The 27,690-nt window shown below is 37.0% G+C and overlaps 2 protein-coding genes across 2 annotated transcripts; both read right to left on the bottom strand.

The window, feature by feature from the left end:
* Positions 1-2,957: 2,957 nt before the first annotated feature.
* LOC137838223 (uncharacterized) lies at positions 2,958-3,302 on the bottom strand. Its single transcript, XM_068647478.1, has one exon. It carries the CDS (start codon positions 3,300-3,302, stop codon positions 2,958-2,960), a length of 345 nt encoding a protein of 114 aa, XP_068503579.1.
* A 20,578-nt stretch (positions 3,303-23,880) lies between these two features.
* On the bottom strand, positions 23,881-25,944 carry LOC137836402 (protein VAPYRIN-like). The gene is made up of 2 exons (XM_068645127.1): positions 24,944-25,944; positions 23,881-24,829 (listed from the first exon to the last, which is right to left on the bottom strand). Exons 1-2 carry the CDS (start codon positions 25,851-25,853, stop codon positions 24,135-24,137), a joined length of 1,605 nt encoding a protein of 534 aa, XP_068501228.1. The 5' UTR covers positions 25,854-25,944; the 3' UTR covers positions 23,881-24,134.
* Positions 25,945-27,690: the final 1,746 nt, after the last annotated feature.

Raw genomic sequence — 27,690 nt, 5'->3', positions numbered from 1 at the left:
TTTTGTGAAACTTTGACTCGCACATTTCATAAAGGTTCCTTTGATATTCCGCAAATGTGTCCATTCTATTAATCATCAACCTTTCAAAAGGTGACATGGTAGTCATCATTTCTCCCAAGTGTATGTCATTGTGATCATCCTCTTAAGTTTCAGCAGCTGGATCATCTTGCGTTGCTGCCTCTTTAGGTTCATCATCATCAATTGTTCCACTTGGGCTAGCATGATCACCTTCTTTGCTTACCCATCTTCCACCAATCTTAGTAAATCCCATCTTACTTAGGGATCCACTATTGATTTCACTTGAGGGCTTGATAACTTCTAATAGTTCTCCTTCTATATCCACTTCAAAATAGTGAAGGAACTTAGAAATGAAAATGGCATAAGGATAATGAAAATCACATAACCTCATGGCTTTTTGCATGTGCTCTTTAATAGTGTGAATCCAAATGATCTTCACTTTGTTTATGATGTAGTAGATCATGAGAAGGTCTTCTTCAGAAAGAGTTGAATGGTTGCTCCCGCTAGGTGTGAGAATCCATGAGACTATGAAGGCCACAAGCCTTTCATCAAGCTTCAATCCTCCAACAGAAAAATTCCTCACTTTGGAGTGGGGATTCTTGATACAACCTTTGTAAATTTGGATTTTGTTGAAATCTTCCACTACTCCAAGGTTTCCTCTATTGATTCTTAGTCTCGAAGACTTCAGCCCGGTCACAACAGACCATACTTCACTTGTGATAATCATATCTACACCTTTGACATGAGAAACAAGTGAGTCGCCATCAAAATGAAGGTTAATGTAGAATACCTTTACTAAATCAGGATACATGTTCCCTGTGAGTTCTAGAAATTTCTTCAGCTTTTGTTCTTTGACCATACTCCTTACAGAATCCAAATTTTGTTGTTTCATCCAAGTGAAAGAAACCACTTTTGGTGTATTCACATTCTTTCTACTAGTCTCTAGTGGAAACTTGTTGATGAGATTGGTATCTCCAGCAAACCATCCTTCAAGCTTTCCAGAGCTTTTGACACCCCTGGACTTCATCCTTTTTGCAGATGGAGGAGTTCCAGACATTGCTTAAACCAGAAACACTTTCTCCAAAGAAATATTTTTAGAGAAAGATAGAAATAGTAGGTTTAGGTTAATCGGTTATTTTTTAGTGGAAACAACAGCTAAATGCATTGGGTTTTATAGCAGATAACTCCTAGTTGTATTCAACACAAAAACGAATCAAAACTGAACCATAAAGCTGACATAGTCAGTCAAATCAGAAAGTACATATTCACATGTGATATTTGACCAAGCATTTAAGACATATTTGATTTTCAAGATAGGTAGAGATCTGATCTATTAAAAGCAAATATACCATAGTTAAACTGTATTCAAACGTCAATTAAAGCATGTTTGACCATACACGTCACTAGGTTTAACTGAATCACAAACTACAATTAAAAAACAAAACACAGATTCATCCAGAGCTTATCAGATACGAAATAATCGGTTGTTTCGAAGAAACAATCGGTTAAATTTCTGAACTGAAGAAAAACACTTGTTTCAAATCAAAAGCACATGTTCCATGTGGTTATCATGTTTTCACATATTTCCAAGTTATAAAATATATGAATAGCAGATGGAGCACATAAAAATCACTCAAACAAACATAGAAAAAACATATTGAATTGAATTTTGTACATTGATAGTTCTCAACAAGGAATGATTGTTTAATTCTTAGATACACTGATTTTCTAATTACAGAGGTTCAAGACACCAGCACAAGATTCTGATATGTTGATATGTACAGAACATCCAGTCCTTGGTGAACCTTTCAAATGAAATTAGAAATCTACAAAACAAAAACTTTGTCAAATATTAAGATTTGATCCCTTAAAGAATTTGGGACCTTCAGTGTTAGATTTATCCTTCCTATTGTTAATACATCTTGGAATCCACTTATAAATGTCTTTAGGTACAAGAGATTTACGAAACCTGCAATACCTAACAGAATGACCTTTCTTCATGCAATAGAAGCATGTAACAACCGGTTGAAACGATACTTTAACCGATTGTTTTTTTAGAAAATTTGAAAAAGGTTTTGCAATCTTTTTTTCTTTGCTTTGAGGATAAAATCCCAAACCTGCTTTTCCAAAAACACATATCTGTGAGGCTAAAACATCTTCAAAGTTGGACTTTCCAGTTGTAAGTTTGTCCAAGGTTTTCAAAAGATAGCAAATCTTCTTTTCAAGAAGTTCACAATTTTCACAATTTGTTTTCTCACAACTGCAAGATGAATTCTTGTAGATTAATTCCAAATTTTCTAAATCTTCATTTGTTTTGCACAGCTCTTCTTTTAAATCCTTAACTTTCTTTTCTAACCAGTTATTTAATCCTTTCAACCAGTTGAGAGAAAGAGCCAATCGGTTGGCTTCATCATGAGTTTCATAAAATGCATTAAGTAATTGATCTTAGGTGGTACCTTTACTTGTTGAAGTTGAATCCACACTACTTGTTACTGATGCTAGAAGGCAAAGATTAGTTTCCTCATCATCTGAAGAGCTTGAGGATGAGACATCATTGTCATCCCATGCTATATATGCTTTCTTAGTTTTTCCCTTTTTCTCCTTTCTGAAGTCTCCCTTTTCCTTGACTTCATTGTTTGGGCATTCAGACTTAATATGTCCATGTTCACCACAGCCATACAAGTATATTTGTTAGAATTAAATTCACTAGACTTTTTCGAACCATACCTTTTAGAAGCTTGTTTCTTTCTCAAGAATTTGCTGAATTTTCTTGATAACAAACTTATGTTTTCTTCTTCACTTTCACTGGAAACGTGTTGTTGTTTGCTAGCTTTAAGTGCTATGCTCTTGTTGTGCTTGTCTTCACTTTCTTGAACAACAAGCCTTTGAATCTCAATTTCATGTTCTCTTAGTTTGCCAAAAAGAGATGCCACGGTCATTCAGGTGAGATCCTTTGATTCTGAAATGGTAGTGACCTTTGGTTGCCATGTTCTATCAAGACACTTCAGTACCTTGATGTTGAGTTCTTCTTCATAAAATTTCTTACTAAGACTCATGAGATGATTCACAATGTGAGAGAACCTCTTTTGCACATCACATATTGATTCTCCCTTCTGCATTCTAAAGAGCTCATATTCTTGGATTAGAGCATGCTTCCTAGCTCTCTTTACATCATTTGTGACTTCATGTGTGACCTCCAGGATGTCCCACATTTCTTTGGCCGAGTTGCATTGCGAAACCCTGAAAAATTCATCACTACTCAAAGCAGATGTTATAATGTCCATTCAAATTTAGCTTTCTTAGATTCTTCCTCTGTCCATTCAAATGAAGGTTTATCAACTAAAACATCATCTTTCTTTACTTGAGGTACAAAAGGACCATTTTCAATTGATTCCCAAATGCCTTTGTCGGTTGAGTGTATAAAGATCTTCATTCTAACTTTCCAAAACTGGTAATTAACTCCACAAAACAAAGGTGGCATGTTTATTGAGGCACCTTTCCCAAAGGGCATTTTATCAACCATCAAAAGATTTTCAAAAAACAGAAATCACAAAACTTGAATAACTTTCAAGAACCTTGCTCTTGATGCCAATTGTTAGATTTGATGGCTATAACAAGAGGGGGGTGAATTGTTTTCAAAAAAATTCACAAATATTTTGCTCAGAATGAATCTTTAACCATCAACTTATAAAAGCAATTCAGACAACCAATTCAAAAGCCAAACAGAAACTGATACAGATATTCAATCGGTTAAAATAGTGATTCAACTAGTTGTTTATGACAACGAAAAATACAAACTGTTAATGAGAGAAGAGTTTGAGAGAATTACACATAGAGATTATACTGGTTCACTCAATCACAAAGCTACATCCAATCCTCAGCCAAACCACTGAGTTTTCACTATGCAATCAATCACAAATTACACAAACACCACACAAAGAGGCGACTTTGAATCCCACAAAGCCTACTCACCCTCTTTGCACACAACAACCACCTCAAGCCAGAATCCCACTGACTTTACAAGATTTTACACAGTTATACAAAATGTTGTATGAACAATTAAAAGAACTTGAACAGGATTAGAAAACACCTGGTCAAACACAATACACCAGCACCCTATTGATCAGCTCTTTGAACCACAACAAAGCACAAAGAAATCTTGCTAAAACTTAGTGAAAAACCTTTTCACAAAAATTTTGTAATCTCTCAAATCAATCTCAACCCAGAGTGTCAAAAGTTTCTGTTTCATCAATCTTTTTAATGTTTGAATCAACACGTTATTTATAACACTTGAAATGCTAACATTGAAGCAAATCTAAACAACCAAAACAGTTAAAACAAATTATCAAAAAGTTGTTACAAAGACATAATTTCATCGGTTAAAACCATGATATAACCAGTTGAATCCTTTTCTCAGTTATAAAATAGTTTCAAATAACAGTTTCAAACCCTTTGCCAGCTAAGTGATAAACAACCGATTATTTCGAAACTTTAATCGGTTGTTTTTCCCTTTGCATGGAAAAACACTTTAATCTTTTAAAACTGATTGAAATGAGCTTTGTCTGTGAATCAAAACTGATCTTTACAAAGATTCTAAACCCCATACCAAAACCTAAACCTAAAACATCACATAGCTTCAGGTTTCATGAGGATTTGGCACATCAAAGCTTCCCATATTCAACAATTATATGGTGATTATGATGACAAATATGGTGCCAAATTGAATAAGCAACAAAGGAATTAAAGAGAAGATCGAATTGATTCAAAGAAGCAAAAACTAAGAACAGGTTTATGATTGAATGGAATGGAAATGGATTAATGGAAGAGATGATGAAAGAAGAACTTATGGATGTGGAGCTATGGTGTGTCACGCCACTTGATGGGATGGAATCACCAAGATAAGTGAAAGGAGGCCGACACTTGAGAGCATCATGAACCCAAGATATGACCAATTTAGGAGAAGACTCACTCACTCACAACTCACACAAAAAATGTGCAGAATTTCTTTACTATAATTTCAACTTGTAAAAGACACTAGGTAGACCTCCTATTTATATATGAAGGATCCTTGGAGAACAAGCTAAAGGGATATGATGAGAAAAGGGAAAAAACGGACAGCCTTAGGGTTTGACTAAGTCAATCCCGTATCCTTGGCTTGTACTTCTAGAAACTAGGTCAAAATACTTTCCAAATGGGCTAGGAACAAGCTAAAATTCTACCCACACCCCCTATTATGCTAAAGGCACTTTATTCTAGCTTATTTCTACTATTTAGACCTCTCAAATGAGCCCAACTTATTTACAACATTTTCTAAACATTTAAGAAGACCAGCAGGAAGAACTTCTGATATTCTGGTTTGTAGCTTCTTCTTTTATTGATGCTTCATCGAGGTTTGGTCGGGTCCGGTTTTGTATAATGAGATGACTGACCTTTTTGTTAGGTGCTCGATTTGTCCTTAGTCATTCTTTGTTTGCTTTGGTTTGTATCATGCCCCCCAGGTTGGAAAGAATTTGTCCTCGAATTTAGAACTCCTGCAAATAACTTAGTTAGTTTGTTCCAAGAGAAGAGATTTCTAAGTTGAGGTTGTGAAAAAAACTTATGTTCATGAAGCTTGGAGAGTTTACATGGGTGAATTCTAGATACAGGCCATGGTTGTAGAGAATGTCTAGGGAAGAGATGATTTGTTTGTGAAAATCCTTTTAAAAGTGGAGAACCTTTAGGAGGTTTTGGAAGATCATCCCTAAACTTCTTTAACAAAGATGTCTAGTATTTAGATTTATTGGGAAATGAAAAAGAGAAGGAAGAAATTTACCTAGGTGGTGCAGTGATTTTCGTAGGAGTCAACAAGATGAGACCCACTTTACTTTCCATCTTCTTTTTTATTATCTTTGTTAGCTTTTGTTTTAATTTGGTCTTGATTTTCTTTTTGTAACATGGTGGTTCTTTTATTTGGACAATTGGCAGCTATGTGCCCAAAACCTAAACATTTATAACATTTTGTGCTTGAACTTTTGGTGGGTGACTTAGGGGTAGAGGTAGAAGGATTGTGTTTAGAAACTTTTTGGTGAGAAAGTTGTGATTCCACCTTGATGGCTAGGTGGATCACTTTCTTTAAAGAAGAGTACTCATATAATTCTACAAGATCTTTAATTTCTCTTCTCAAACCACTTACAAACTTAGCTATCTTGGACTCTTCATTATCATGCATATTAATTCTAAACCTACAAATCGCGCGCGCATACATACTTTCAAATCATACCAAAAGACCATGGTTGGCCTCTTGTTTAGCCTAATTTCCATCACAGTTTGTTGTCACCATTGGTTGGCATAGTCTAAAAAATCTAGGGAAGCTAACCTAACCTTTTGGTCCTCGGCGACCTTATATACATTAAAGAGATGTTCAACCTTAACTTCCCAATCTAAATACAAAGAAGGGTCATTGGACCCACTAAAATTAGGTAACTTTACAAAATCAAAACAATAATGTGATTGGTGTTGATGGTGTCGTGCATCAAAATTGGGCAATCTTTATTCCTCCTTTTCTTCTTGATTTTTCCTTACTTGAGCTTCTTCTAGTCTTTGCAATCTTTGTGCAAATTGGCTTAGTTTCTCATTTTTGTGGACAAGTTGCTTCTTGACCTCCACAAGTTCTCCCAAAAGGTGGGCTTTGTGATAAGATTGAGGTTTGGAAGAAACACCACTTTAAATATGAGTCATAACAAACAAGAAACATAAGAAACAAACAAGTTAAAGAACAGAAGTTAGTGATAAATGTAAAGCTTGCGACAATTTGAATAAAAGCACTTTAAGCACTTAACAAACAAGAATTCCTCCTTTAGCAAAGGCTTTCTTGTGGATTAAGAAAGTCTCAGGTGAAAAATGCCAAAGCCTCAACACTTCCTCAAGGTAATTCACCACAAAACTTGAGGAAAGAAAGAAAATGCTAACCCAAATTTGAAGTAAAATAATGTGACAAAACTTTGAAAAAGATGACAAGTAAGAAAAGACTCACTAAACTTTTAACTATGAAACTTTTGTCATTAGAAAAATGCTAAAGCAAAATGATAAAAAAACTCCACAAAGTTGAAAACAATTTGTCAATCAAGTTGAATCCATATTTTTGGAAAATGATTTTCTTTACAAAGTAATAACCAAAGATGCCTTGTAAATTCTTTGTTGTTTTGTATTTTGCGGTATAGTAATGTACTTGAAGTATTAAGTATCGCCATAAACTATTAATTTGAAGAAGTATTAAAAATAAGGTATCACAATACACAATTATGAAATAGAAAATGATTTCATGATGTGCACTACAAGAAAATCATGAAATAGAAACTAATTTTAGAGATAAAAAATAATTAGTTGCAATAGTAACTAAATTAGAGACCATTTTAGAAACTAAAAAAAAATGGTTTCTAAATTAGTTTCTATTACTTTTAAATAGTTTCTAAATTGGTATCTAATTAGCTACGATGATTTTAACTACCAATTATTAAACTAATAACTTGCGTTTGCATAATAAGAATACATATGTGTTGGAAATGATCTTCATAACCATTCCTATTGAAGTGAACACATCATACCAACTCCCCTTCACTAGAATATAATTAGAAGCAAAAATAGTCCAACAAGAAAAGGTTTCTACATACCATTTTGAATCAAAGGAATCAATTGAAGCTAGCCTAGTTATGTGACCAGTTCCATCAGAAGATGTAGCGCCATCAAATTGTCTAACCGAAGCCGCAAAACCTTCTCCAATGTGAGAAGGACTCTATGATGAATCATGCACATCATCAACTGCTTGGACAGAGTCTACAAGTTTAAATTATACCATTCTTAGAAACTTTATGTTGATATATAATAAACCATTTTCAAACTTATTAATTTTGAAAGCAACCTGGGTTAATCTCAAAAACACTGTCTGAATTGGTTAATTGATTATCAAATTTAAAAGCTTATACTAATATTGAATTTAAACTAATTATGTAGTCCTTACTGATTCAATGAAAATAATTCTATAACAATAATAAAAATAGAGGGCTTATCTTTTAAAAATAGAGATAAGTATAGTAATAAAAGTCTATAAGTATTTAATATTCGAGATAAGATAAAGATTGAATGAGAAAAACTTGAGTCACCATAATAAGAATATTCTTATTATTAACAACCTCGGTTTTACATTGTCATTGGTTTTTCATAGATTAGATCAAATTGACTTGCGCTAACACATTGGGCCATAAAACAATAAAGTCATCCTTGGGCCATAAAACAATAAAGTCATCCTTGGGCCATTACACTTCCTGCACATACCCAGTGAAAATTTGAAGTGAGTGTTTGCGTTGGGCATGATGTGGGGAGAAAGTGTGTTAGATCAGGTCTTTAGAGGCCATGAGTGTAGGGCACTGTCAAGTGTGCACAAAATTCACTCAACTTAGAGAGTAGTTGATGGCATTTCATGTGTTCTTCTTGAATCAAAGTAGTGAAAAATGGGGCGGAAGCAATGGGTGAGTGAAACAAAGCCCTCCTAGGAGTTGTGATGGCTTTGAAGGTGCATGATGAGTAGGGATTAGAGAGGTTCGGCCAGCTCTATGAAGAAAGGTGAAGGGAGTGAAGTTTATAGCCTAGATTTCTAGGAGAAGTATAGCTAGTGCACAAAATGGGCAGCATAACAATACTCAAATAAACTTGAAAATACAAGGTGTAGGCTCCTCCTTTTATAGGCTAAGGAGGACCATAATGCAACCCTAATGCTAGCCAAATGAAATGTAAATGTGAAGCACATGGGTGCACATGGCACATGGGTGCACAAATGAGCACATGGGGAGGGGTGTGTCTAGTTTTTATGCTCACCCCCTCCATGGGCTTTTCTAGACCGGCCTTGGTAAATTTAGAGGTTTTTTTAGAAACTCTAAGTTTACCTAGGTTGGTGTTTTAGGTGCCAAAATTAATTCTAAGAAAATTACAAATAAAGTTCCTATGCTAATTTTGACAAGAAATTAAAGTCTACTCTACACTAGAGTTTATGGCATTTGAACATGTAAAAGAACGTCTTCTTGGATCCTCTTGGCCATAACTCTATGGTTGGCCCAAATCTACCCTTTGGTGGGCTTGCATGTGGGCTTGTGCTTGGGCCTCTTCCATCAGTAGTACTATGTGGTGACCCTAATAAGAATATGTGGTGACCCACATTAGACTTCCTGCACAGAGGTAGGGAAACATTTTTGGAAATTTGAAGTGAGTTTTTGTGTTTGTTGGGGTAAGGCATGAGGTGGGGAGAAAGTGACTTAAATCAGGTGTTCCTGCACACACATTTATAGAATACATTCTTTCTTCACTGGTTTATTTCTTTCATGGTTTATGGTTGAAAAGAAGTTAGTGAATTGTTGTTGTATTCGATGAATTGGTTGATATATTTTGTTTTGGAAAGTTTTGAAATAGCTTCTTCCAGTTCGATGGGAAAGTATGACAGTCAAAGGTTTGATCATGAAGGAAGGAGAATGAAGGTTTTATTTATATTATTACTACGTTGCTAATATTTAATTTTGAAAATTTGAAATTATATTCAATTTAAACATTTTCCTTTCATGGTTATTTTGTAGATTCGAGTAAGGCACAGAGTGCAGACTGAACATATTGTTCAAATCAATAGAAATTTGACATTGTTGCAGTTACAAGAAGAGTTGGACATATCAAGTCTCGTTCTTCGGGAACTGATTAGTAGGTGGAGTGTCGGTGATAATTGTTTTAGGATAAGACAACATTTAATGCCTTTTAAGCTTCTTGATGTGTGTTTTGTTGTGGGGTTGCCAGTGGTGGGTCAACAATTATCTTTGGAGGATGATGGTGGTGGGTTGGTGAATAAAGTGTTTGGAGGAGACGACATAAAATTAGATATTCTTATGGAAAAGTTGAGGAACCAAGTTTATAGGGAAAAAAATGTTGATGAATTCTATCGATTGTACATACTTCTTTTGTTATATGTTTTCTTTTTGCCTAGGACTTCTAGAACTTTTTCTTCTTTTCCTTTTAAGGTTTTAGATAATTTATATGCACTATAGACATACAATTGGGTCGGTGCAGTATATGACTTAATAGATTCGAGTTTAACACGGTCATCAGAGGTATATAACAACCAAATGAATGGTCGTGAAATATATTTGGTTGGTTGCATTCCTGTTTTGCAGATTAGTGGAAATGACTATGTACTTCAACTTTATTAAATTTGTGAAGTTTTGAATGACTAACATTCCTTTTTTGGCACCAGGTTTGGGTTATTCAACATCTTGGCATTGGCATCCCTGTTGTGGATAGAATATGTTTTCTGCGGTTTTTGTAGTGGTCCTGTGTAAAGATTCGATCAAGTAGTTTAAATGAAGCGTTCTGTGTTGTTGATGTATTTAATTGTGTGTTTAAGACCTTAAGGGACGTTGGTGTATTTTTATATCTTCATTAATTCAAAAAAGTTGTTATTGTAGATTGTATGGGATTGGGTAGTGACTGATGTGGAGGAAGAATTGAACATTGTTAAAGAAGCACTTGAAATTGGATAGGAACATCATGAATATAGTGGTTATTATTCTTTTAGTGAGTGTGAGAAAAGTTCATAACGAGCATAAATTGTGCAAAGACCTACTTTTATAGAATAACAAGAGGATACGTGATGTTCATAATCAATTAAGAGTGCTTCAAGAAGAGTTGCACAAAAAAAAAAACCATTGGTCATCTTCCACGGGTGTACCTAAGGATAGTACTAGGTCACGTCCTCGAAGGTCACCTCGTCCACACTCAAGTGGTGGGTGGAAGCCCACATCCTATTGACATGCTTAAGATGAATACAACATTGTGTTCGTTGGTCGAAATGGATAGAAACCGGTAAGATAATATTGTGAAGTACCATAAATTATTTATTTTTTGTATGGTGATGAATTTATCTTCTTCTTTTAGTGTTGTTTTTGACATTGAAGGCAACATATTGACCAGTTTGGACCTGCAGTCTTTATCTCCGGAAGTCAGAGTTGACAACATGGTATAATTAGAAGTAATAGTTATGTGTTGTATTTTGTAATTGTTTGAAAACTTATTTCATTGGAATATGTTTTTAGGTTATGTTGTTTGCAACGGGGTTGTTCATGGTTGATCAACTTCAAATGAATGGAAGGGTTCAACGTTTTTCCTTTAACCCTTTTTTTGCTGTGAGTGAATTGTCGATTTAAATTTTGTTTTGATATGTATAGTTTTTGTTAATAGCACTAAATTGTTTGCTTCTTAAAGGATCGTGTTATTCAAGAAATGAATACAATTTTGGAAAAGAAAGAATGGGACAAGAAGGATTATTGTTCATTTGCAAAAGATTTGATTCCATTTGAATCACTAGCACATTGTGATTTTGTAAGTTTGTATTATATAATTTTCTATGATGCTTAAGGGCATAACTTTTGATGTGTTCAATTAAGTTATAGTATTCACTTTTAGGTGTTCATCCCAATGGCGCACAATGATCATTGGTGGGTGTACGCTTTTAATTTTCATAGTAGGGAATTGTGTGTCTTGGATCCCCTCGGTCATAGAAGGGGACGACGCAACAAAATTGATAAAGTCATAGTAAAGACTACAACATGATGTTTAGTAAATAATGAATCCATGAATTTGGTATTTCCTTTGTGATGTTCTTGTATTGTATGTTGCAGGCTGTGCAAGTTGACCATTTGTACAAAATTCTTCAGATGTTTGGTGGAATGAATAGTCCCCCTATAAAAGTAGTGAAAGAAAAATTTCCTATGCAGCCAAACGGGTTAGTATTTCAATGAAAATTATTCTTATTTTGATGCATATGAATATGTAATTTATTTTCATGTGCCGTCATTTATGCAGTTATGATTGTGAAGTTTTGGTCTTGAAATATATTGAGCTTTGGAATGGTATGGTTGACTATCAGGGGAAGATGATGCCTGAATACAACACCATACGTATTTGTTCCCTTTACTATTGGACTAAAAGTTGTCAGTTTTATTGTTAATTGAAAATTTATTTTGACAATTTTTTCAGGTTGAACTTCAACAATTCTGTCAGGAAATGGTTTGCAATTAGGTGCTAGATGCACGTAATGCAGAATGCAAAAGTGTCTCGAAGCAATTCAACTTTCGTGGTAGTTCAGAATGACGATGGTTCAGAGTCCGCTGTATCTGAAGTTTCATGTCGTGCAATTGTGTACTTATTTGTTAGATGTCTTAGAGGATGTCAACATGTTTTTACATGTACTTTGTAATAAAATGTGTATGCAGTTGTTCAATGAATTTTTGTAAATGTTGTATGAAGTATGTATTAAAAGACGTAGTAAGGGTCCCATGAGCATTCAAAAATGTACAAACACGATGCCTTATATAGACTTGCATTCATTTGAACAATGTTACAAATTTTTAATGCCCAAAATGAAAATCAACATTGTTGTAGCATCACATGCAGCAGGGCTTCCAATTATAGTTAATATTACTTTCCATCATTTCCGATTATGATGACATGGTTTTCCACAAGTGGTTTTATTTGTATTGAACCCAAAGGGTCCATTAGCAGGTGTCATATACTTTGGAAGGTAACTGTTATGACCGTCCCTGATGAAGGATGCCTTCGTTCTGACTTCCTTGGACTGAGTGAAAATAAACTTATAAATATTTACATTTCCCCATTTTGTTGCACTATAATAATTGTAAAATGAAGAATATTAAGTTAAGGTAGAAAATTTGTTCCCTTTTTTACCAACTATTTGGCTAAGATATATACAACAAGGATCCAAGCGAGGAAGAAAAAAGTTAATGATACTATGCATAAGCCACATTGGATCCAAAAGTTGAACTTAATGTTTCTGAAAAATTAATCATATTTACAATTTAAAATAACAAACAGAACAAAATTGTTGTCAAGTGGTAGGAAATAAGTGGTAACCTCTAAAGGAAAATGTGGTGACCTGTCACAGTGTTTCTGCACACACACTACATTTTCGTATTTTGAGTGTAGTGCTTGAAAAGGGCGAAGCATGAGCATGATGTGGGTGTCAAGTGAGGGAGGAGTGGGCCACCTATATGGATGTGAACAATTAAAATCACAAATGTGTTAGAATATATGGCTTTAAACTAGAAGGGGTGAACGGTTTAAAGAGGGATTTCAAAAACTTTTAAGCCTTGAATGAAATTACTTCGAGAATATCTTGATTAAGAAATCAATTTTTTTTTAAACACGAAGCTAAAAGCACAACACCAGCAAAACAATTGGTTGTTTCGCAGAAACAATCGGTTGTTTATACCAGTTTACAAATATCAAAACTGAATTTAAAGAGTTAAGAGATAGAGAAAATGCACACAAAGATTTATACTGGTTCACTCTAAATCCAGAGCTACGTCCAGTCTTCTCAGAAACCACTAAGGAACACCACTAAGCAATCAAACCTAGATCACTTACAACACAACCAAGAAAGTGACCTTGATCCCCTCAAGACACACACTTCTCTTGGCCAACACACCAACACTAAGAATGCTGATCTTGATCCTCTCAATAACACACAGCACTTCTCAGCAAACACACAAAGATTCTTTTTCAACAGATACAAGGATTACACTTGTTACAGAAGCAAATCTGAAATCAATACAAGCAGAAATCCTATCTCACACACTTTGATCAATCTCAATCTCTAAGCAATCTCAACTCTTTGAAAACTCAAAACTTTTTGTTAAATCTTTTTCTCAAATCTGTTTTTCTGAATATATTCAAAGATGTTGTTTGTTATCAAATCTTCACAAACTTATTCATTGCATTTAAAGATTGGTCAAAGCATTAAAGACTGGAGCGTAATCAGTTAAAAACATTTAAAGCTCAGTCAAAACAAAAACCATTTTTCTGTTATGGTACCAAAACAAACAATCGTTTGTTTCCTCGAATCAATCGGTTGTTTTGGTTTTAACAGCTCAACCATTTGAAAAACAGTTTTCAATATTTTCTAAAAACACCTAAGTATAAAACAATCGGTTCTTTCGACAAAACAATCGGTTGTTTTTCACTTAGTTTGAAAAACACTTTTCTTTTAAAAAGATTGAGAATGCCTATGCTTTGGATTCGATCAAGGGTGAATTACAAAACTCAATCTACCCTAGATCCTATCTAAGACAACTCAGCAACAACAAGCACAGCCCTTCAACATCCTTCAAAGGGGTTTTGGATTCTTCAAAGCTTGAACACCACTTGGTTCAACAAGATGAACTTGGCTCATGTCAGACTTGGTGGTGACCTAGTAGGAAATAAGTGGTGACCTATGAAGGAAAATGTGGTCACCTGTGACAAAGTTTCTGCACACACACTACATTTTTGTATTTTGACCCACTGTGAAAAGTGGAGTGCTTTAGAAGGGTGATGCATGAGCATGATGTGGGTGTGAAGTGAGGGAACATGGGCCCACCTATATGGATGTGAAGAAGTGCAATCACAGATGGACTTGGCTCATGTCAGACATGGTGGTGACCTGGTAGGAAATAAGTGGACCTCTTTAGCAATTGACCATTTTCGCTTAATCCAAATAATTTCTTGCAAGCTAAATTGCACCTCTTCAGCACTGGACCATTTTCGCTTAATCCAAATTATTTCGTGCAAGCTAAATTGGACAACTTCAGCACTAGACCGTTTTCGCTTAATCCAAATTATTTCGTGCAAGCTAAATTCGACCCCTTCAGCACTAGACCGTTTTCGCTTAATCCAAATTATTTCATGCAAGCTAAATTCGACCCCTTCAGCACTTGACCGTTTTCGCTTAATCCAAATTATTTCGTGCAAGCTAAATTGGACCTCTTCAACACTAGACCATTTTCACTTAATCCAAATTATTTCGTGCAAGCTAAATTCGACCCCTTCAGCCCTTGACCGTTTTCGCTTAATCCAAATTATTTCGTGCAAGATAAATTAAACCTCTTCAGCATTGGACCATTTTCGCTTAATCCAAATATTTTCGTGCAAGCTAAATTGGACCCCTTCAGCACTGAACCGTTTTCGCTTAATCCAAATTATTTAGTGCATGCCAAAAAGCATTAGTGCTTAAATACAAGTAATGTTTGCCTTTGAGTATACTGAAATCAGGTGTCTCAAGGGAAAATGCATCATTGTTAAAACTACACACATAATACATCGATTTAGAATAAATTTACCGCATTTTGGGGATAACCATGTACACTATAATCTTACAAAATATTTTGAATACGGTCATACAAACATATACAACCAGTCATTGCATGTGGGTGGCTGAACATCTACCACAATTGTTCAAGATTACATAACAAAGCTGTACATATGTCATTTATAAACTCCATCCTTAATACATTGTCACATCCGTCAAAATTTACTGAGTACATTATTTTTTACCTGCAACGGAATAACAAACATGACTTCAAAACATCTTCATGTATAATAAATTTACTGAATAACACATTGGAATAAATTATAGTACAAATAACCAAATGACCTGATGTGCACTTCAGTGGTGTCAAATATTCAAATTACTATCTAGTCTCTTTCAATTATGACTAACAAATTTGTTTTTTTCCCCTTCCATACCTAGTCCATTGTGATTTCATCACAGCCGACTTCACACATTTCCTTGCTCTATGCTTCAATCGGGTGAATATGTTACTTTTTTCTTCTCCCCCATCTTGGTCTTCGGATACGTCTTGCTATAGGGGTACATCTTTCTCTTCGAGTACGTCTTGCCCTTCGGGTACGTCTTGTTGTTCGGGTACATGTTGCTCTTCGAGTATGCCTTGCTCATCAGGTATGCCTTGCTCTTCGGGTACGCCTTACTCTTCAGGTATGCCTTGTTCATCAAGTTTGTCTTTATCATTAACGTAAGACGTCTGCAGATGTCATTATATCGTACAAAACATAAAAATTCAACAATAAATACACTATTCAAAACCAAACAACAATTAAAGAACATCAATCTTTAAAAAATCAAACAGTTCACAGTTAATGTATTCTGTAAATGTGCTTCTGCAATAAACTGACTTTGGGTCAACACACGGAACATAAGAAGGACAAAAACCTTATATTATTCCCCACCCTACCCTAACTAATAACAAAACAAACCTAACATTTATAAAAAAAAAGTTACCCTGCCTCTGTCATAGAACTATAATGTGGGTATATTCCCTCTAGGGTCACCACATTCTGCAACTGTCTAAGTTGAGTGAATTTTGTGGTTAGTTCGCACTTTCCTACTCTCATGGGTTCTAAAGAACCCATTTAACCCACTTTCTCCCCACCTCATGGCCCACCCTTCACCAACACGAACACTCACTTCCCATATCGAGGAAAAAGTTTCCCTGGGTCTGTGCACGAAGTGTAATGTGGGTCACCACATATTCCATATAGGGTCACCATTTGATGATATTCTCTTAGTTGGGTGAATTTTGTGCCCACTTCACACTGCTCTAAACTCATGGCCTCTAAAACCTCAATTAAACCATTTTGTCCCCAACTCATGCCCCACTACAACCAAGACGAACAGTCACTTCCCATTTCTAAAAAACGTTTCCTTGGGTATGTGCAGGAAGTGATGTGGGTCACCACATATTCCCTATAGGGTCACCATTTGATTATATTCTCTTAGTTGAGTGAATTTTGTGCCCACTTCACACTACTATTCACACTGCTCTACACTCATGGGCTCTAAACACCTCAATTAAACTACTTTGTCCCCAACCCATGCCCCACTACAACCAACATGAACACTCACTTCCCATTTTCAGAAAAAGTTTCCCTGGTTATGTGCAGGAAGTGTAATATGGGTCACCACATATTCCCTATAGGGTCACTATTTGATGCTATTCTCTAAGTTTACTGGATTTCTGCTCACTTGACACTACCTTACACTCATGCCCTCTAAAGACCTGATCTAACACACTTACTCCCCACATCATACCCATTCCAACAAACATGAACACTCACTTCATATTTCCATAACAACTTTCACTTGGTTTGTGCAAGAAATGTAAAGTGGGTCACCACATATTCCCTGAAGGGTCACAACATATTGTCACTCTCTAACTTGACTGAATTTTTTGGTTAATTCACACGGTTCTACTCTCACAGCCTCTAAATAACTCATTTAACCCACTTTCTCCCCACCTTGTGTCCCTCCCTAACCAACACGAACACACATGACACTTCTAGAAAAAGTTCCCCTGTTAGGTCTGTGCACGAACTGTAATGTGGGTCACCACATACTCCTACTAGGGTCACCACATACCGCAACCCTCTAAGTTGACTGAATTTTTGCTCACTTCACACTGCTTTACACTCATGCCCTCTAAAGACCTGATCTAACACACTTACTCCCCACATCATTCCCATTCCAACAAACATGAACACTCACTTCAGATTCCCATAACAACTTTCATTGTGTTTGTGCAGGAAATGTAGAGTGGGTCACCACATATTCCCTGAAGGGTCACCACATACTGTCACTCTCTAACTTGACTGAATTTTTTAGTTAATTCACATGGTCCTACTCTCACAACCTCTAAATAACTCATTTAACCCACTTTCTCCCCACCTTGTGTCCCTCCCTAACCAACACGAACACACATGACACTTCTAGAAAAAGTTCCCCTGTTAGGTCTGTGCACGAACTGTAATGTGGGTCACCACATACTCCTACTAGGGTCACCACATACCGCAACCCTCTAAGTTGACTGAATTTTTGCTCACTTCACACTGCTTTACACTCATGCCCTCTAAAGACCTGATCTAACACACTTACACCCCACATCATTCCCATTCCAACAAACATGAACACTCACTTCAGATTCCCATAACAACTTTCATTGTGTTTGTGCAGGAAATGTAGAGTGGGTCACCACATATTCCCTGAAGGGTCACCACATACTGTCACTCTCTAACTTGACTGAATTTTTTGGTTAATTCACATGGTCCTACTCTCACAACCTCTAAATAACTCATTTAACCCACTTTCTCCCCACCTTGTGTCCCTCCCTAACCAACACGAACACACATGACACTTCTAGAAAAAGTTCCCCTGTTAGGTCTGTGCACGAACTGTAATGTGGGTCACCACATACTCCTACTAGGGTCACCACATACCGCAACCCTCTAAGTTGACTGAATTTTTGCTCACTTCACACTGCTTTACACTCATGCCCTCTAAAGACCTGATCTAACACACTTACTCCCCACATCATACCCATTCCAACAAACATGAACACTCACTTCATATTTCCATAACAACTTTCACTTGGTTTGTGCAGGAAATGTAAAGTGGGTCACCACATATTCCCTGAAGGGTCACAACATATTGTCACTCTCTAACTTGACTGAATTTTTTGGTTAATTCACACGGTCCTACTCTCACAGCCTCTAAATAACTCATTTAACCCACTTTCTCCCCACCTTGTGTCCCTCCCTAACCAACACGAACACACATGACACTTCTAGAAAAAGTTCCCCTGTTAGGTCTGTGCACGAACTGTAATGTGGGTCACCACATACTCCTACTAGGGTCACCACATACCGCAACCCTCTAAGTTGACTGAATTTTTGCTCACTTCACACTGCTTTACACTCATGCCCTCTAAAGACCTGATCTAACACACTTACTCCCCACATCATTCCCATTCCAACAAACATGAACACTCACTTCAGATTCCCATAACAACTTTCATTGTGTTTGTGCAGGAAATGTAGAGTGGGTCACCACATATTCCCTGAAGGGTCACCACATACTGTCACTCTCTAACTTGACTGAATTTTTTGGTTAATTCACACGGTCCTACTCTCACAACCTCTAAATAACTCATTTAACCCACTTTCTCCCCACCTTGTGTCCCTCCCTAACCAACACGAACACACATGACACTTCTAGAAAAAGTTCCCCTGTTAGGTCTGTGCACGAACTGTAATGTGGGTCACCACATACTCCTACTAGGGTCACCACATACCGCAACCCTCTAAGTTGACTGAATTTTTGCTCACTTCACACTGCTTTACACTCATGCCCTCTAAAGACCTGATCTAACACACTTACACCCCACATCATTCCCATTCCAACAAACATGAACACTCACTTCAGATTCCCATAACAACTTTCATTGTGTTTGTGCAGGAAATGTAGAGTGGGTCACCACATATTCCCTGAAGGGTCACCACATACTGTCACTCTCTAACTTGACTGAATTTTTTGGTTAATTCACATGGTCCTACTCTCACAGCCTCTAAATAACTCATTTAACCCACTTTCTCCCCACCTTGTGTCCCTCCCTAACCAACACGAACACACATGACACTTCTAGAAAAAGTTCCCCTGTTAGGTCTGTGCACGAACTGTAATGTGGGTCACCACATACTCCTACTAGGGTCACCACATACCGCAACCCTCTAAGTTGACTGAATTTTTGCTCACTTCACACTGCTTTACACTCATGCCCTCTAAAGACCTGATCTAACACACTTACTCCCCACATCATTCCCATTCCAACAAACATGAACACTCACTTCAGATTCCCATAACAACTTTCATTGTGTTTGTGCAGGAAATGTAGAGTGGGTCACCACATATTCCCTGAAGGGTCACCACATACTGTCACTCTCTAACTTGACTGAATTTTTTGGTTAATTCACACGGTCCTACTCTCACAACCTCTAAATAACTCATTTAACCCACTTTCTCCCCACCTTGTGTCCCTCCCTAACCAACACGAACACACATGACACTTCTAGAAAAAGTTCCCCTGTTAGGTCTGTGCACGAACTGTAATGTGGGTCACCACATACTCCTACTAGGGTCACCACATACCGCAACCCTCTAAGTTGACTGAATTTTTGCTCACTTCACACTGCTTTACACTCATGCCCTCTAAAGACCTGATCTAACACACTTACTCCCCACATCATTCCCATTCCAACAAACATGAACACTCACTTCAGATTCCCATAACAACTTTCATTGTGTTTGTGCAGGAAATGTAGAGTGGGTCACCACATATTCCCTGAAGGGTCACCACATACTGTCACTCTCTAACTTGACTGAATTTTTTGGTTAATTCACACGGTCCTACTCTCACAACCTCTAAATAACTCATTTAACCCACTTTCTCCCCACCTTGTGTCCCTCCCTAACCAACACGAACACACATGACACTTCTAGAAAAAGTTCCCCTGTTAGGTCTGTGCACGAACTGTAATGTGGGTCACCACATACTCCTACTAGGGTCACCACATACCGCAACCCTCTAAGTTGACTGAATTTTTGCTCACTTCACACTGCTTTACACTCATGCCCTCTAAAGACCTGATCTAACACACTTACACCCCACATCATTCCCATTCCAACAAACATGAACACTCACTTCAGATTCCCATAACAACTTTCATTGTGTTTGTGCAGGAAATGTAGAGTGGGTCACCACATATTCCCTGAAGGGTCACCACATACTGTCACTCTCTAACTTGACTGAATTTTTTGGTTAATTCACATGGTCCTACTCTCACAGCCTCTAAATAACTCATTTAACCCACTTTCTCCCCACCTTGTGTCCCTCCCTAACCAACACGAACACACATGACACTTCTAGAAAAAGTTCCCCTGTTAGGTCTGTGCACGAACTGTAATGTGGGTCACCACATACTCCTACTAGGGTCACCACATACCGCAACCCTCTAAGTTGACTGAATTTTTGCTCACTTCACACTGCTTTACACTCATGCCCTCTAAAGACCTGATCTAACACACTTACTCCCCACATCATTCCTATTCCAACAAACATGAACACTCACTTCATATTTCCATAACAACTTTCATTGTGTTTGTGCAGGAAATGTAGAGTGGGTCACCACATATTCCCTGAAGGGTCACCACATACTGTCACTCTCTAACTTGACTGAATTTTTTGGTTAATTCACACGGTCCTACTCTCACAGCCTCTAAATAACTCATTAAACCCACTTTCTCCCCACCTTGTGTCCCTCCCTAACCAACACGAACACACATGACACTTCTAGAAAAAGTTCCCCTGTTAGGTCTGTGCACGAACTGTAATGTGGGTCACCACATACTCCTACTAGGGTCACCACATACCGCAACCCTCTAAGTTGACTGAATTTTTGCTCACTTTACACTGCTTTACACTCATGCCTTCTAAATACCTAATCTAACACATTTTCTCCCCACATAATGCCTATCCCAACAAACATGAACACTCACTTCATATTTCCATAAAAAGTTTCCTTGTGTTTTTGCAAGAAGTGTAATTTGGGTCACAACATAATCCTACTAGGGTCACCACATACTGCAACCCTCTAAATTCAGTGAACATTGTGGTTACTTCACACTATCCTACTTTGATGGCCTATAAAAAACTGATTTAACCCGCTTTCTCCCCACCCCGTGCCCCTCCCCAACCAACATTAACACTAACAATAACACTAACACTAACACTTTCTTTTTATCTTTCTTATCCGTGTCAACATTATAGAATTTCCTTAAAATTTTATGGTACCTCATCAACCTAACATTCCAAAGAAACACTCTACATTATTTATACACCAAGACACATATTTCCAACAACAATATTTTCCACAAAAAATCAAGTCATACTCCAAAAAAATGGGTCCCGATTTTTGGACAACTCTAAATGAGTTGGTCCACCAATCCCTTTTCTTTGTGTATCCTAATTTGCTACTATGAAATAAAATACTACAATAACAGTGAAATACATACCCACAAAGTAAACCCAACATGAAATACGAATATACATTTATCTTAACAGTTTGTGCAAAAAATTAGTTTTGGCTCATACAAGGGTCACCACAGGACAAATAACAGGAATGACCCAACAACTAAAATCACACAACATCAATGTTTCACTTAATAAACAAATGAAAAAAAATAAATGTATTACCTTTGAAAAGAGGATGTCCAAGAGGAGAACGCCACTCAACCATCGTGAAAACAGGATGCCGAAGACGACACCGCCACCCAACCACCGTGAAAGGAGGATGTTGAAGAGGACACCGTCGTCAAACCACCCTGAAAACAGATGCACCTAGGACGACGACGAACGCCGTTGCACATAAAGGTTGCAGAGAACTTGAAATAAATAGTTTACGAAGAACTAGAAGACGAAGTGGAGGAGAAGAAGAAATCTAAATTCAGTCCCTTTCTTAAAATCTAATTTCAGATTCTAAAACACATAAACACTAAATGTTCAGATTTTTCCTATTTTTAGTGCCACGTTGACCATGTAACAACTCAGTTGTACAAAAATGGAACCCAATCTTTTAACTCTATGTATCAACATAAGTAAAGAATATGGTTATAGAAATGATTAGGGACGTCTCCATTTCACCTAATTGCCTAGAGGCCGAAATGCTTATCCAGCTAACATCAATCGTAGGTTGATCAACACATGATTGAAGAAGGCAAGCCCTACAACGTTCAAAACCATTGCAGTAGGTTGTCTTAGACGATTTGATCTAGTGGTTACCAACAAAATCACAAAAAATCTATATTGATACCAAATATCTTAGAAATAACATAACCCAGAAACATATAACCTTTTACAAAAATGTTTATTTGACTCTTATAACTCAATAAATATTAATATTTTAATTATTTATAAAAATTTATTAAAATTAATCATTTATAAAAATTTATAATTTTTTTAATTTTAAAATATTTTGTATTTTGCTTGTATTTTTATTGAGGAAGTTTTTTTTTAATTTTTTTATTATAAATATTAATATTTATTATGGATGTAGGATAGTTAGTTACACTAAACTAAATTAGATTTAGAAACTAAAAAAATTATTGATATATTAACTATCAAAGTTTTAACTGACAAATTTAAAATTTAAATAATTGATAGTTAAAACCTTAATAATTAATTAAAAATTAATTTAAAAATTATTTATTAATAATAAAAAAATAATTTAAATACTAATAATTTTTTCTAAAATAATATATAATTTAATAAATATAACAAATATATTTATATATTTTTACTTTCTAATGAAACATAACCTGAAACCTAGTCTAAAGCAAGCAACCAGCAACAGCACTGCAACAACAACAAAAATCATTCTGCATAATAAGGATCATTAATATTAACCAGTTTATAACATAAGAAAGAACATTTTGTCATAAGTTAACAATTTCATTGCCAAGCTAAAATCATAGCCATGCAATACCCAAAACCGATCTCAAAATGCTTCTCATTCTAACGAGCCAATGCCGAAAATCGGTTTCAATATTCCTTCTCATTCTAAGGTTTTTTGTTATGATGGGGTTATTTTTTTTTTGTTTTTATCAAAATGGGGTCTGTTTAAAAAAAATTACAAATATAAACAAGTCGTGCCAATTCGGCACGACTTCATATGCAGAAATCGTTCCAATTAGGCACGACTTCTGCCATGTCATACTGAAATCGTGCCAACTTGGCACGACTTCTGTCCCGTCATATTGAAGTCGTGTCAAGTTGGCACGACTTCTGTCATGTTATTTTTTTTTTTTAATTTTATTGTTTATATATTGGATAGTAAGTTATGTAATGTCAAAAATTAATTTGATACATAATTTTTTAAGAGTGTTAGTTTTAAGGAACAAAAAATTGGATAATCGTGTATGGATCATGTTTGACGGTAATGTAATATAATAACTTTTATTTGATTAATTAAAAATGAAGAAAATTGTTATTTAATTTGGAAATAAATAGATAAATGAAAAATTATTATATTTGAAAAATAAATAGATAATTATTGTTGTGAATTTGCAAAATAAATAGTTTGAGAAGTAATGATTTTACCGAACACTTAATGATGAGAAGAAATTAATTTTTAACATTACATAACTTACTACCTAATATATAAACAATGAAATTAAAAATAAAATAAAATATTATGACATAACAAAAATCGTGTCAAGTTGGCACGACTTCAATATGACAGGGTAGAAGTCGTTGCCTTTGTAACTTTTTTTAAAAGATTCCATTTTAGTAAAAACAAAAAAAAATAACCTATCATGATCATAAAACCTAATTCTAATGTACGAAATCACTATCAGCGCATCTCTGTCATTACAGCACAGCCAGAGCCACTGAACGACCAAAACCAGCACCATTATTCAACAATCTGTTATTACGTCTTTCACCACTCCTCCTCTTCTTCACTTCCGTTACCTTACTCCCAAACGCAACTGCACCAAACGCAGCCACTTTATCAGAATTTTCCCTACTAGCCCCACCGTTAACAAGAACCCTCGTGATCCCCACGTACTTCAACGACTCTGTTATCTGCAACGCGTTTACACCCTTACTGGTCCTCGCCTCAACATCCGCACCTTTCTTCACCAAAAACTCCGTCACGTCGACATGCCCCGCCTCCGCCGCACAGTGCAGTGCCGTGTACCCCTCTTCGTCCTTCGCGTCCACCTCCACCCCTCTCTCCACCAGAACCTTCACCACGTCCATTCGCCCTTTGAACGAGGCTCGGTGTAGCGCGGTCCAACCGTGCTGGTCCCTCCCGTTGAGGTCCGCGCCCTTCTCTAGAAGCTTCTGGATGGTTCTCACTTCGCCTTTCTTTGCAGCCGCGCACAGCTTGTCGCCCAGGCTCAGGGCGTCGAAGAGGCGCTCGTGGCCGTTCTCCACTGCGACGTCGTAGGCGGTTTTGCCTTGCGCGTTTCGAATGTCTTTGTTGGCACGGCCCTTTTGTAGGAGAAGCTTCACCATGCTCTCGTCTCCTGCTGCTGCTGCCATGTGCAAAGGGGTGTCACCTGTTACACATAACAATCATAACAAATTATAATATTAAAAGCTGAAGGGTTAGGTTCATAAGATAATAGTATATTCTTTATATATTTTTATAATCAATGATCTACATTAGTTACCTTCTGTTGTGTTCTTAAGGTCAGTTCTGGCACCGTTGGCTAGAAGGAGTCTAACACAGTCTCTTCTACGCTCCTCAACCGCAACGTGCAAAGCAGTGTTGCCATCTTTCGTGAGCGAGTCCACTTTGCCGCCTTTGAGCAAGAGCAGTCTCAGAACCTCCACGTGTCCTCCTCTAGCCGCGTGATGAATCGGCCCGAACACGGCCCATTCGGCTCGCTCCGTGTTGGCCCTGCGGGCCAGAAGAAGCTCCACGATCAATGTTTCGTTACACGATGCTGCAGCCTCAAGTGGGGTCAACCCAGAACGGTTCGTTGCCTCAGTATCAGCCTCGAACTCCAGAAGCAGTTGAACGAGATCAGGTCTTCCCTGCGCGATCGCCAAGTGGAGCAACGTGTTGCCACGTGGGTCGGTGCTGTTCACAATCCTCCATGAAGGGTCGCTTCTCTCTAGGGCTTCCCTGACCTCATTATTTTCCCCGAGCGAGACCAACTGGGCCAGAATGTGTGACCCTAAAAACATGACCTTTATGCCGCTGTCAATGAAGACTTGCTTTTTCTTGAACCAGTCGGAGGGGACGGCGTCGAACATGGAGGAGGGTTCCCTGATGGCGGCGCCGGGGACCAAGACGCTGTGTAGGAGGAAAGAGTCGTTGGAGTGGGGGAAGGAATGGGGGAGGGTGATGGTGGAGGTTATATGATAGGTGATTTCTAGGGTGAGTGTAGCTAAGGGGGAGATGATACCTGAGTGGGGTTTGACTAAGTAACGGGATTTGATGAGGGGTTGAAGCCAGAAGGCCACTGGCATTGTGTGCATAACGTTGTGTAAGGTGATTTTGCCTTGCCACTTTTGGCCTGGTTCTACTCTGATTATGACTGTGTTTGATGGCTCTAACCTTATGAGCCTGTCCATGTTGTGTTTCTTTGTTGTGGATTGGTGAGGAAGGAAAATCACAAGCAAGAGGAATTAAATGAAAGTGAAGGTTTGGTGGTAGGTTTTTTATTTATGGGGATAAAGGGTGTAGGAGGGGCCGGCTGAATTAGAGTATGCCAAGTGGTGGTGGAAAGAACAATGGGGACTTGTTCTATTCCCTGTTTGGACTCTATGTGACTCTCAAACATATAGTTGTTGAACAAGGAAAAGAATCATAGATCAGTATCTAAGTGTTCCCTCCCTTATTTTACATTATAAGGTATGGTTTAAACTCTATAAAAAAAAAAATATGTTAACGTATAACATTAATATATTAATATATTAATGATAATGACCACTCCACACTTTGGATTTTCTCTAAAGAAACAATCTTCTTCTATCTTATTTATAGCCTTTAAAGAAACAATCTTCTTCTGTCTTATTTATAGGCTTTAGGAAGCTCATTATGACCTTAAAACCCCACTAACAACATAATTAAAATCTCATTCACAACTTTTGAACTTTCTCATATGCAAACTCTCATTCTACTATTTTCTAGTAACTTCTAATTTTAAAGCCCATAAATTACATTTAAAGTTTATTCAACAAAACTCCCCCATAAACTTAAATGTTTCTACCATCCATCATGCCAATCATCTTCTTCTATTTTTCAAAAAGTACTTTCGGTAGCGGTTTTGTGAAGATATCCGCAACTTGATCCTGACTTGCCACATGCACCAATTCCACACTTCCTTTCTTCACATGATCACAGATAAAAACAAACATCAATGTGTTTGCTTCTTTCATGGTTCACTGGGTTCTTTGCCAACTCAATTGTTGTCAACTTGAATCACGGTTGCACCTAGTTGCTTTAGCTCCATCTTGCTCAAAAAGTTTCTAAGCCATATCACATGACATACACACCAAGATGTTGCCACATATTCAGCTTCACACGTCGATAGTGTCACAATCAATTGCTTCTTTGAAAGCCAAGAAAATGTTTGTTGCCTATAAAGAATACATATCCCAATGTACTTTTCCGATCATCTATGTCTCCACACCAATCGTTGTCAGAGTAACCCACCAACTTGTAATCTTATGCTTTCGAGTAGAACAACCTGAGTGATATAATACCTTGGATGTCCCGTAGGACTCGCTTCAACGCCTTCCAATATGAGTAAACCGGTTCCTCCATGAATCGACTTATGATGTCGACACTTAATGAAAGATCTGACCTCGTGCATGTGAGATAACGAAGGCTTCCTACCGAATTCCGGTATCTACTTGCATCGACACGTTCTCCTCCATCGAACTTTGAGAGTTTTGCACTTGGTTCCATTGGTATTGATACTGGGTTACAATTTTCCATCTTGTACTTCTTCAAAATCTCTTTTGCATATGTCTCCTGTGATACAAAAATACCTGTCTTTTCTTGTCTAACCTCCAAACCAAGGAAAAACTTCATCAATCCCAAATTTGTCACCTCAAATTCTCATCTCATTGTGCCCTTAAACTCTTCTATCATCTCATTATTGTAACTCATAAAAATGAGATCATCAACATAAAGAACAACAAATATCATGTTACCTCCACTGTTCTTTACGTAAAGAGCATACTCGTAAGGACATTGCTTGAACCCGTTCTCCTTGAAGTATGTATCGATACAAGTATTCCATGCCCGCGGTGCTTGCTTCAACCCGAAAAGTGCCTTCTTCAATTTTAGCACCTTCTTCTCTTCTCCGATTTTTATGTACCTGGGTGGTTGTTCGATGTAGACTTCTTCTTAAAGCACATCATTCAAGAAAGCCGACTTGACATCCATTTGAAATATCGGCCA

This window comes from Phaseolus vulgaris, chromosome 4 (genome assembly GCF_000499845.2).
Source record: "Phaseolus vulgaris cultivar G19833 chromosome 4, P. vulgaris v2.0, whole genome shotgun sequence".
In the NCBI taxonomy this organism is placed as follows: Eukaryota; Viridiplantae; Streptophyta; class Magnoliopsida; order Fabales; family Fabaceae; genus Phaseolus; species Phaseolus vulgaris.
This window is presented reverse-complemented; position numbering and strand designations above follow the sequence as displayed.

Excerpts from the sequence above, each read along its gene's own strand:
- LOC137838223 (XM_068647478.1), bottom strand. The coding sequence starts at position 3,302 with ATGGACATTATAACATCTGCTTTGAGTAGTGATGAATTTTTCAGGGTT.
- LOC137836402 (XM_068645127.1), bottom strand. The coding sequence starts at position 25,853 with ATGGACAGGCTCATAAGGTTAGAGCCATCAAACACAGTCATAATCAGA. Across the intron at positions 24,830-24,943 it reads CCTTAAGAACACAACAGAAG|GTGACACCCCTTTGCACATG; the intron begins GTAACTAATGTA and ends TATGTGTAACAG.